Source organism: Nanorana parkeri, unplaced genomic scaffold (assembly GCF_000935625.1).
Source record: "Nanorana parkeri isolate BGI_ZX_2015 unplaced genomic scaffold, ASM93562v1 scaffold114, whole genome shotgun sequence".
NCBI classification, from domain to species: domain Eukaryota; kingdom Metazoa; phylum Chordata; class Amphibia; order Anura; family Dicroglossidae; genus Nanorana; species Nanorana parkeri.
In genome coordinates, this window is record NW_017306382.1 from 355,962 (window position 1) to 369,012 (window position 13,051).

Here is a 13,051-nt window from a genome sequence, read left to right on the forward strand (position 1 = left end):
AATCTGCCCATTGTGGTTAAAAAGAAGACTGTACCCGAGGCTCTGCCAAGCTGGCTGATATAATTGATTCCTGGCACTGTCCTTATGTACTCCGATGTCAGAAGCTCAACCATCAGAGTGTAATCCATGTGTAAACAGCAAGATAAGATTCTATCAGTGGCTGGGTGGGGGGGGTTGGGGGAGCTGCTTATTTCTTTATATTATTGCCTTGTTTACTACAGAGCCTGTAGGATGAAAGGGAACATATAATTGAAGATCAGGTAGTCACCAGCACACACAGTATATCATCGATCCCATTCTCAATCTGTTGAATCATCGCCTCAGATTGCTATACAGCCAACATTCCGGGGCCGCACAGGGCCCCTTTCTCATGTTGCCCTGAGGAAGGAACCCTGAAATGTTGGCTGTATGGCAACCCGTGACGATGATTCAATAAATTGAGAATGAAATCGATTATATAATGTGTGTGGTGGTGACTACCTGATCTTTATTGGCATCCTACATGGCACCATCCATGTTGTCATTGAGAGCACCACCTTATTGCGAAGTCATGACGTTGTACCGTGTGCAGGTAAACAATGTTATCACTACAGGGGACATATCCTATTTTTTATATTTAATTTTCTTATGTTCAGTATCGAAGAAAAAATGCATACAGTAAATGCCCCGTTATCCGGCATCCACAGGGATTGGTAGATTCCGGATCAATGTAGTTTCTGGTTGCTTGAGAGTTACTATTAAAAATAGGTCTAACTAATGCCATACCCCATACTATACCATAACATAAACACTGCACTGACTTTATATTATTATTAAAATGCAGTAATAAGAAAGTCCAGCACTAACCACTCACTTTTTGACTGTCTTTCTCTAAATGAAAGCTCATTAGTTGCAGCATGAGCTGGAGAGGGAGGGGGACTCAGTCAGCTGTGTGTGTTTTCTTACCAGCAAATCAAAGAAGAAATAACAATATGTCACGTACGGAGAACCTGACTTGAGTGAAAGCCTAAGTATCAAATATGATATAAATGATATATAAAATACAGGTACCTTTGTTTTATAGACATAAAAAGTGAATTTAGAATAATAACAATCACCAAGAAAATTTTACAACACAGTCATCAGGAGGATTTAGCCATAGCATATGGGCTGCAAAAGCAGCACAAGGGCGTCTGGCTGCAGAAGGATGGCCAACAGTCCAACACCCCAGGTGTGACAGATACTTGATAATTAAAGTGCATCTCTAACCAAAACTTTTTTTATCATTATTTTTGGACAGAGTGGGGTAAGGGTTAAACTAGGGATGCAGATACTGGTTTTTCGGTATCGCGTACCGATATTTTTTTCTTCGGTACTTGCCGATACCGAATATCGATACCGGAAGTCCCATTAAGAAAGCCTGATGAGCTGGGAAGCAGCGTGCAAAGACTCACCACCCAGCTTCCCAATTAGCAGGGAAGCCATCTCCATGCTCCCTTGTCACTAGGTGACGAGGGAGCATGGAGCCGGCTGTCTGGCCAATCAGGAAGCCGGGCGCCATGTAATGACATATTGCTATCTAAATATGAAGTAAACCAAGCTATTGACATATTTATTGACATACCGGTATCTAACAGGGCTAGTGATAATGATGATTTTAACAGTCTGGTAAAGAGGGTATGGGGGACATATTGGGCAATACATTGGGGGTTTGCAATTGTAATAATGTTAAGAACCACTTCTGCAGATGGTAATAAAGATTATAGCAACATAAACACTTTTAATAGTTAGTTATATTGTGCATTTCTACAACACTCTACGGCAAAAAGAGGGACCACTGTTTTGCTAAGAGCCTCCAGTAAGTCAAATAGGACCATGTTCACTTTAAATGTACGGACATCAGAAGGTGATGTCTAAACAGTGAAGCTGGTTGAAAAGATTCACATCTATACTACATAACACAGAAGTACTCCGTTGTGAAATTCAATGGAAAAAGAGTTTGAGTTTAAATCCAACCATGGATATGAATATACAAATTACATATGAATACATCATCATATGAAGGCTTACCTCTCCATGTCTGATGGGCTTTAGATAGCCTCTGGTAACTCCCATACGGAACAACGTCTCTGTAGCCTGCATAAAAATAATAGACAAATATTTCAATATTTTATGGAACTAATTTGTACAGATTCTTAAAACAATTCAGCCAAGACTTGGGCTACCTGCAGCAACGCAAGCAAACTACTCCAAATTCACTCCAGTGATGGACTACAATCTCAGGTTTAGTTTGCTCATTTGTATTGAGATTGTAGCTCATCACGGGAGCGAGGCTGGAGCGGGGACTACTTTACAACACACAGGGACCATGGGGAATAAAAGTAGCCACCCTCCAGATGGAAGGACCGTGTCAGCACCAATTCGGAGATGATTGGAGGATCTACAGCCGAGTGATACACAAATAAGATACATTTCTGTTAATAGTTAGGGGACTTGAATGGATTTTTAAGATTTAACTCCTGAGTTTAGTGTCACTTTAACTTACAGATTCTCAGTACCAGTGCAAGTCCTGAGCCTCACTCCAGCAATATTCCAGGCTCCATCACCTCCCTCATTTCTGGTATTCAACCAAACACTGCAGTTCCCAAAAGATCAATGATAATTTTATTGGACATGAAGCTGACAGAGACGCTACACTTGCATACACCTCTGGAGGTTATTGGATGTCAGTGGAGTGTCTCTCTCAACAGCATGTGCAATACATTTATTGATTTTCTGAGAACTGGAGTGTGGCTCTGTTTGTTTGAATGGGCTGAAGGATGCTTTCAATTGGCATATGGGGAACACACTCATCTCAAAAGAACCTGTCAAGATAGGAATAAGGGAGATGCCATTGCGCTGCTTTTGGTTTTGTTTTTTTCCACTGCTTCACCACTTTGTGAATCCCTGACCTAAAACTATCATGTTCATATTAGCTGTCCAGACACCTGACATGCAAATGCGTGTTCCAGGTCATTGTCTCACCAAGTATGTTAACATAGGATAAGTATAACAGCCCGGGGGCATGTATTTACCTTAAAAAACTTTCAGCTATAGCACCTCCTGCATTCTTATCTAGACAGATACCTATGAGCTGTAGGTAGTAGATTCTGTGGTGCTTTATTTCGGATCATGTTACCTAATACGGAATGCATGGAGAGTGAACACTGGCACCAAACTGCGGAGCAGAACTGCTATTTGTCACATGAATTAGCAAGCTGGCATCAGGTCACCCAACTATAACCCAAGCACTGGTGGACATGCTATCCAAAGCTCATAGGGACGTTTCTTCAGCTTAAACTGCCCCTGCCGTACCTCCCTAATACCTGTCTCTGTTGCAAACCTAAAGAGAGTTTACTGCTTTCAAGCCCAAGTATAGTCACCAAAATAGATATACAGTCAGATAGACATTGGACAAATATCCTCCACTTATCTATGACAGCAGTCATTGTGTGGGGTGTCTAAATATATTTGTGCAAACCATAGTTGGAGCCAGTGTTCTCAGCAATCAGCACTCAGTAACAGACCTGGTCTGACACACCACCTCTTTTCCCCTGCTAAGTCTTAAAAATCTATGTAAAAGTGCCCATGCACGTTGCGATTATCATTCGAAAAACTATTGCAATCAGATTTGCGTACGATAATCGTGCAGTTGATGGGAACGATCACAATTATTGTACAACTGGCCGAATTTCCTCGATCGGGCAGGAAAACTTTTTTTCGCCACAAGTGCACTGCATATGCGCAAACAAAAGCCTGTTCTATCGATTGACGAAATTCGTTGAGTTAGTATTGCAATGATCTAAATCAACATTGGTCTGTGCGCATGATGGGGTATTCCAGCGGAAATCGAAAGAGGGCTCTTGGCAGCAACGAAAATTACTGATCGAAAATTGTAAGGTGTATGGCCAGCTTAAAAGAGAACTACGGGGTAACCTTTTTATCCCATTGTTCTCTTTAGGGTCGCGGGAGGACATATACTAACATCCTCCCGTGACCCAAAGCTCAGTATATAGCAGGATATTGTCCGCTATATACTGAGAGCGCCACAGCCGGGACGGATCCTGACAATACTGTCTGGATCCACCCAGCTGCGTGTGAGTGACAGCTGGCTCTGCCTGCCCCCTGCCCCACCATTTCACTAGTCAGCTCTGGAGGATCGGAGGGAGAATCAATGAGGGGAGTGGTGACTGACAGTCACGGCTCTCTGCAGGGAGATAATCAGAAAGTGAGCGAGCAACGGTATGTGCTCCCTCACTTCCCGATCAATAGAGCTGACCTGTGACAGTTTCTTTGTCACAGGTCAGCTCTAACCTCATAGTTCTCCTTTAAAGCTGGCCATACCACCTATCATTTTTGTGCATTGAACCCACAGGCTGAACGAAAAAAATTGACCCCGATTCCTCCATCAACACAAACATGTCGATCGAGCAATCCCGCTGTTTACATTGTATTCTAACAGATGGCGCCTGTCAGAATACCCAAGCGGCTCATTGGCTGCCCGCTCTGATCGATCTAAAATTTTCCAGCTGATCTAGGAATGCCGGCTGAAAGGGAGCCGACAGCCCCACACACTGTGCAAATTTCGGCCGGTAGATTAAAAACCGGACAAAATTAGACCAGTATGGGCACCTTTAGGACACTTTTTTTGAAGGGTGTGGCTGTTACTCAGCTCTGCCAGCATAGAGAACTGAAATTAAATAAATATTAAAGCTATTTCCAAGCAAAAATCATTGAGGGTTTAGGACTATAAAAAGATTAGAAAGTGGTGACGCTTCATTTGGGCTTTAAAGTTCTGCAGATAGGACCCATCTTCCATTACGGCATGTTTTTTGCATTTGATAAAAGAGTGGAATTCCTCTCTTTTGTCTTGCGGAAATGGTCTGGGTAAGCAGATAATTTGCCCGCAATTTATGTAGCTATTTGTCCCCGGGCATGTTTTACCAGTTGGTACGACAATGTTGCGGTTAAGTATTAAGCGGTATGTCTTCTTTCTTACGATGTGATTCTATTACATGGCTCCTGAAAACACAAGAGGGAATGTGAGAGCCTGCTGCAACCTTTCATGTAGATCAGAATGAGCTCCTTTCATCAGCTCTTCCCACCAACATTTTAAGGATGTTTCAGTCAAATAGAGTACTCTGTCAATACGGCTGGGCTTGCTTTGTGCCTATAGAAAACCACTGGGGTGTATAACCTTCCTTTCACCTTGACTAGTGAGAGATCTTTTTTAATTCCCTCTCCAGCACCCCAGAAACCGCCAGATGTCAAATCCATTCATGACAGAGAGCAAATTTCCAGTGCTTGTAGGTTTGGCCTCTTGCGTTTCTTGTTAGGACCTCTTCTCTTCATGTGTGGAGTGCTGCTAAGAAGATTAAAACTACAAGCCTGTCTTTACAATGGTGAGGAGGGAGTACATGGCCTGAGCCGACCACCTGCAGTTATTTGCTAATTGCCAATCTTAAGCTTCCAAGCGATCGCTTTTCTGGTATGCAAACAAAAATAGACCTGGAGTTGAGTTGAGTTTCCACGCATGGAAATGGATTGTAGGCCAATACAACTTTCTATAAATTAAAAAACAGACAAAGTGTATCTAAAACCAAAAATGTCATATAATCAATTCAGAGATTATTTAAGTACCTACAGCCGAGTGATACACAGATAAGATACATTTTTGTTAATAGTTAGGGTAATTGAATGTAATATTTAAGAGTTTAGTGTCACTTTAACTTACAGATTCCCAGTACCAGTGCAGATCCTGAGCCTCACTCTGGCAATATTCCAGGCTCCATCACCTCCCTCATGGTATTCAAACAAACATAGAGCCCCACTGCAGTTCCCATAAGATCAATAATAACTTTAATGCACATGCAGCTGACAGAGATGCTACACTTGCAACACTTGCATACACCTTTGCATGTTTAAGATTTAACTCCTGAGTTTAGAGTCACTTTAACAGACCAAAGCGCGCGGGGGGGGGGGGGGCGTGGCTGCGGTGACTTTGACTTCAATGCACCGTCACACCCCCTCCCGCCCCAGAATGCGATTCAGTGCGTTCCAGAGCCTGACCGCTCTGGAATGCACTGCTTGTAGTGTGAACTGGCCCATATAAAAGGACTACATATTTCTTGTCTACAAACATTTAATTATTCCAACAATCATAGTTACAAAGGCGGAAAGATATCAAGTCTATATTAGCCTAAAAACATGGTATGTAACATCCTTAGAACATCGAATTGATCCAGATGAAGCATAACACCTTATAAAACCTCGTTCAATATGCTCTTCCAATACAAAGGTTGTTGGCCTTACATGTGGGCTCCTTCAGTTGGCCTTTTGGCTGCCTCCTAAGTCTACCAGATAGGTAGTCTGACAGCCAATTGCATGATCTCCCAAGGCAGCCTTCAATAGTAAGTGCTATTACTGGCAGGATCTCTAGGGAAGAAACAGGTTCACACAAAAAAACTATTTGCCAACTGTATACAGTGAGGGATGATGTAAGTGTGCCATTTCCAAAGAGCCAATCCATATTTGTTAAAGTGAGCCAGAAAAAAAAAGGTCCGGCTCCATATTAACACACATGGTTCTGGAATAGGATGTCCAACAAGGTGTGATGGTTAGTTGTCCACAAAATTCTGGCCATACATTGTACATATAACAGTGATGCCAAAGGACCCCTTCATGGTGATTAAAGAGCAAACAAAACATGGCTGATTATGGCTAAATTCATAAGTACCCTCACTTGTCCACTTCTACTCCTAAGCAACCTTAGCAAATGCCACAGCTGCCGCACTACCATCCCTGGCCTGCTTCAAATGTACTGGTGAAGATTTCCATCAATGTAATCTACATTTAGGCAAAATTAGCAAAACCAAATGTTCCAAGATACCGTCATCGTTCACACATGCATATATGAAGCAGCGGAGTTCTGGAAACACTGAACATTATATACAACACAGATGTCCCAGCTAGCTACCGTTTGCTACGTTTTCAGTAAATAGAAGAAAACACAGTTGGGAAACATTGCATATTTTTTTAATTGCACGCATTGTTCCCTGCCTGTAAAGCTGCTTTAACTGATTTATGACGTGCTACTGGCCTGCGTTACGCCACTCAGTAGCGACAATTAAATACCAGTTTCCAAGAAGTGTCACAGTAAAAATGTAATCAAACCATCTAGGCATGTGCTACTAATTATTGAGAATTTATTAAAATGTAAACTGCAAACCATTCTCAATGTTCATGGCAGCTTGGTGACACATTCTTTATTTCATGTCATTACTCATGTTGCTGAGTGCCGCTTTTATGGGCAACACTAATGCGAATTGCAAGACAGTATTACACACACACTAGATCAGTCAAGAAATTCCTAGGGCCATCCTGGAATAATTTAGACGGTGATAAAATCAATAATACCTATTTACTAGTGATGAGGCTGGGCTTGGTGCGAACCCAGTTCGCCTGAGTTTGCCCAAGCCCGCTCAAAACTCTGATCGTAACCACTTCCTCCTGACCTAATTAGCTGTGGGGATGTGCATGCAGCGCTCCGAAGCTACAGGTCACGAAGGCACAGGAAAATCACACACCACAACTTCCAACACCGACTGGGTCAGGAGGAGGGAGTGATGGTCAGAGAGCTGAACGGGTTTAGGTGAACTCAGTCGGAATGGGTTTGCACCAAGCCCCAACTTTACTTTTAGGACCCCTTCACATCGGTGTGGTCTGATGCAGTGTTTTAAACACATGAGTTTATGTTTGTTGCATTAACCCTTTCCAGCAAGCTGGAGCAAACTCTTTAAAATGTTGTAACGCTGGAGGCGTCACATGGGCTTCCCTGTCATGTGATTGCGTGAACAAGAGCCTATCCCAATAGCTCCCAATTGTAAACAGAGACCGAGAGCTGCTCTGACAGCTGGGGGTGCCGAGTGAGCATGCCCCCAGCAGAAAACAGCAATATTGGCTGTATACATATATGTGGCAGCTTGCCACTAAAGCACCCATGTGCGTACAACCAGATTTTAAGGGTTAATGCAGCCTATTTAAAGGGACTACCAGGGAACTATAACTGACCTAAAATCGTACCTGCTTAACATGATTAAGATTTTCTGATAGACCCCAGAGGTTGCACTCCTATCAATGCTACCTGGTTCAGTGATGGGATTGAAAAGGGGTTAGCATATCCCATACTGGAAGCAGCCAGGGCAATAATACCTCGGCATTGGAGGTCACCTAATGTTCCTCAGATTTGGGAATGGGTTAGTGAACTAAACAATATAATGTGAATAAAGGAGCTTATAACCCGCCTACAGAAAAGATACACCCGGTTTGAGGAGAGGTGGAGACCATGGATAGAGTTCTCAAGTTCATCGGAGATACAAGAGTATATGTAGTTTATAAAGACCTAGATTTAAGATTTAAATACCCAAGCCATGTATGTATAAAAAACTAAGCAAGCGAGGTCTCTTAATGTGTGTTCTCTGTTACCATCGCTACTCAGTCCCTCCTTTTATTTGTATTTTTTTTTGAGGGGCAGGGGAGGTGGGGGGGGAGATAGTAAGATTGAGGGTATTGGTTTGAAAGAGAAGGATAACAAGTAGTGAAGACTTGTATATGTATAGGAAAAGTATATTATATTAAGATATGATTACATTATGATGATGAAGATTATGAATGTATAAAATGTTTATAAAATTATGATATAAAATGGTGAATGTTATAAAATTCAAATAAAAATATATTGAAAAAAAAATTGTACCTGCTCTAGTTTTTTGAGCATACCACAACCTACGGCAGTGCAAAACCATGTGTTGTAGTGCACTGTAATGCAGGCCTGTTGATGTGTCAAAATTATACGTGTTGTCCCATTAAAACACACATATTAACGCAATGCATAGATGTGAAGCCGACCTTAAAGTGCATATAAAACGTTTTATTTTTTTATGTTTAGGTAGGAAAGGGGTATCAACCCTGTCAGGATTTTTTGGCTGTGTGTATCCCCATTAGAGAGATTCATTCTATCAATTTTCTCTGGGATTAAAGTGAGGAAACACCCAAAATGATTTGAGCGGTCACTGAACCAGGAATAGAAAGGACATTTTCTAACAGTGACACTTGTGCAGTAACAGCTGTCTAAGATTTCCTTCACTTAAACTGGCCATACACATCGATTTTTCTCATTTGGCCTGATTCTTTCGTCCATGATAAAGAGCGCAGATTGACAAATCTCCACTAGAATACCCAACCGTGACTGCAGCTAATTTGACAATTTTTACCATTTTCACCGGGCTCCTTATCTACGTACGTGTTTGAGATCATAGATTTAAAGTTTTGAAGCTAAAGCGTGCCACACACTGCTGCAATTGATTTTTCAGTTGACTTTTGTAAAAAGGAGAGGTGCTGGCCGGGCCACCCACAGCTCGAATTTAGTCAGCAGGACTCCAAAATTCAAGCACTGTATGATCAGCTTTAACTTCAAAACTTTAAAGCAGTGACCTTAAACAAGTATGTAGAAAAAGATTCTGGCATTCTCCTGATGTGCATACTTAGTAATGAAGAATGTGGTGCAGCCAGTAGGACAATATAATAGCCCGGCAACCAGCAAGGAGAGCACACAAAAGAAGCACTGCTCCTCCATGGCTGAGGGAAGGAATGGGCCGGGTGCTTGCCAATGGGAGCACTTCCTCGCTCCAATATGTTCCCATACAAATAGAAGAAATTCTGTCCGCATACCAAGCTGTGCTGGAATAGTTTATTGAAGCTTGTACCACATCACTGGTGTCCTACCCAAGGTCGTCCCCTGCTGATGCATTTCACCCAATCATGGGTTCAGTCATAGATCGGCAACCTGTTTTGTTTTTGTTTTTCAGAAGAGGTTCAGCAGTCTCAGCCCCCAGACTTCCCTCTTTAATGCCTACTGATCAGTCTCATTATAGTTTAAAGAGAATCTCTGAGTCAGAGTAAGGCTGTGTTCCCCTGTATGCATTTTCAAGATTATCAATTTTGACTGAAGTGTACTTTTCAACCAGTAAAAAAAAATATTCTGATTGGTTGCCATAGGACCCTGCACTTTGTACAATGGTCCTTGCTTTATTAAACACGTTCAGATCACATGTGTCACTTGGAGGTTTATTCTGAACATGGCTGCTTTTCCCACGTGCTGCAATCGGATCAGATCCCACAGCAGAATACATCCAATTCACAGGCCTTTCTCCTCATTGTGTTAATAAGGTTTCCTCTGAGAAATAACTGTGTTCCCCTTGAGTATATTACAAGTGGCACAGCTCAGTAAGACACTACTCTAGGTCCCTGCAAGTGTAATCTGGCTATTGTTTCTTAGACAATCGCAGTCTCCGGTGAATGAGTCAACCTTTTGATCTCCATGTACAAGGAGGATTAAGGAGATATGGGCCCCCATGTTCTGTTACTTTCAGCTTTCTGACACCCCAGGAAGATGACAACTTTTAATGTCCCACTGCAGGCTGGATAAGGGAATTATAAGCCTAAAGACAGAGGGTGAAATGTCACAGGGTTGTCGTGTAAGCCACTCAGAGTATCAGCTTTGAAGAACAGGTCACTGGACAAGTCAGCGGTTATTACAACTTAGAAGAAAGAAAATGATAATGTTCAGTAGACACAGGACTTTGAGCTGAGCTCTTCAAAGGGTAACTACAGGGTACTTTCAGCAAGTATACATTATGAGTTATTATTGGAACATTAACAAGCAATTCCAGTCATCAAGAGAAATAAATCTGCGAGCTGCTAACATGATCCATGAAACACTGCAACTGTCCTAAAGTTAGAAAGCCAGCTGGGCTACTGGTAACCTGTAGGGATGCAGTGCTACCGGTTTTTCCGGTATCGAATACTGATATTTGTTTTATAGGTACTCGCCGATACCAAATGCCGATACCAGCATATGTGGGCCCAGATTATCAGGAAGCCAGGCAGTGGGTCATGACCCACCACTCAGCTTCCTAATTGTCTGGGAATTTCTATCGAAAGAACACTGGCTTTACTTCCCTCTCGACACTGCAAAGCAGCTGGCTTTCTAGCCAAACAGGAAGCCGAGCAGCACGTAATGACCCGCCTTTCGGCATCCTGATTAGCTAGAAAGCTGGCTACATGATGCAAGGCATCTTGGCTTCTTGACCAATCAGGCAGCCGGGTGGCTGGTCATGAGGTAGCGCCCAGCTTCCTGATTGGTCAGGAAGCCAGACTGCCTAGCAAAAAGTGAAGCTTCCTGATTAGTTGGTCAGCATGTAATGACTCAACGCCCGGCTTCCTAATTGGCCAAGTGACAAGGGAGCATGGAGCCAGCTTTCCGGAAGCCGGGGGACAAGTCATAACCCGCCGCCCGGCTTCCTGGTTGGCCCGGAAGTCGGCTCCATGCTCCCTCGCGGCATTGCCGGTCAAAGGGAGATCTCCCTCTGACCAGAAGTTCCGGTATCGGGGGTAAGGATGGGAGCATTTGGGTGGGTATGAGTACTCGCCAAAATGCTTGGTATCTGCACCGATACCGATTCTATGGCCATTTAAATATTATGTATTGTCAACAAGTACCAAATGAATTTTAACATGTACAGTGGAACCATTCATCCTCAAAGTTTTCAGGAGAAGCAGCTAAATTGTTCAAGTTTGGTACCTGCACTCTGCTCTCATCTCCTCCTAAGCACCTGCTTTGTGTATATATTAGAGACTGGAAGGCTACCTACAAAGGAGGGGGATGGGAAAGATGCTTAAAGTGAAAGGGCTTCTGCTGAGGATAAATTACTCTACAGTGCCTACAGGTACAGAGTGTTGTTTTACAGTCTATTTACAGCTTGTGAAATATGTAAATATTAGAATCTAAGGCTGCAACTAATGATTATTTTCATAATCGATTAGTTGGCTGATTATTTTTTCGATCAATTGAATAAAAAAAAAAATGCCATCCTTCATTTAAAATAAAATACACAAATGGAGTTAATGTTTAGAAGTAAACAAAGTTTACTTCAGCATAAAATTGAGAAGTAATTTGTACAGTAATGGACGTAGAACCAGATATTGTTTTCCTGTTAGGAGTATGCATGCTTAGTAATGTTTTGGTAGAACACTTGACAATGTCTTCATCTGCTTTTCATTCTGGAAGGAGAGCACCCATCTTTGTGGGGTGTTTTTTGTATTTTTTTTTCTTTTTTCTTTTTTTGTTGACATCTCACAAATTAATTATACAGACTTACACCTCTAAAGGTCTACATTAACTTACAACTAGGGATGCACCAAACTTTCAGGCAAAAATGGGACTATGGGCAAAATGCACATAGTACCCAAGCGGCCAAAAATGTGGTCGCAAATTCAGTGCACCCCTAGCTTCTCTCCTCCCCGTTGGGAGCTGGTCTATGTCCCTTCCAATCCCCACTGCTCTCCCCCGCCTGTGTCAGCAGAGTTCAGAGGGAACACAGACCGGCGCCCAGCGGGAGGGATAGAAACTGTCAGGAGGCCGTGTGGGGAAGTACGGGGAGGAGACAGCTGTCAGCCCCGCTTGACCTCCTGTGACAGGCAAGTCAGGATGGAGAGCGGAATAAAAACTCTCAGAGATCAGAACTGTTATACATGCTATACATCACTTCCTGTTCATTCCTGATTGTGGACATAGTAACTGATACTATATCTCCTCAATTTCTGAATAGACAGGAACACGCAGAATAGAAGCTTCCTGTTCGTTCATAACAGGGGCTGCAGAGAAATAGATTTAGGACTCTGTGTTCTCAATCTTTTACATTTTAAAAGGGAAATAGGGGTCTCTTTAGACCCCTAAAATTTCCCCAAAGCCCCCAAGAGTAAAGTAAAAATAAATGAATAAATACAAATAATTAAAAACATTTTAAAAAGGTCGGAAAAAAAGTAATTTTCAGTTTCGGTCCCTAAAATGTGTTTTTTTCAGTGCATCCCTACTTACAACCATTTAAAAGCAGAGAAGCTTGCCTGCATGCAAGGAAATGTTAATTGCGAGTTTTAAACAAGTTAGTGACAAATTAGAGGTTTGTGATTATTT

General features: G+C 42.3%; 1 protein-coding gene across 2 annotated transcripts in view; it reads right to left on the reverse strand.

Moving 5' to 3' along the window:
* The window catches only part of TMEM135 (transmembrane protein 135), a 292,084-nt gene that overhangs the window by 145,367 nt on the left and 133,666 nt on the right, over nucleotides 1–13,051 (reverse strand). Inside the window, exon 5 of one of the 2 annotated variants that reach the window (XM_018553254.1) lies at nucleotides 2,050–2,115. The exons of the other annotated variant lie outside the window; for it this stretch is intronic. Coding sequence (XP_018408756.1) covers nucleotides 2,050–2,115 — 66 coding nt within the window. The remainder of the gene's footprint in view (nucleotides 1–2,049; nucleotides 2,116–13,051) is intronic. 2 annotated transcript variants of the gene reach the window in all.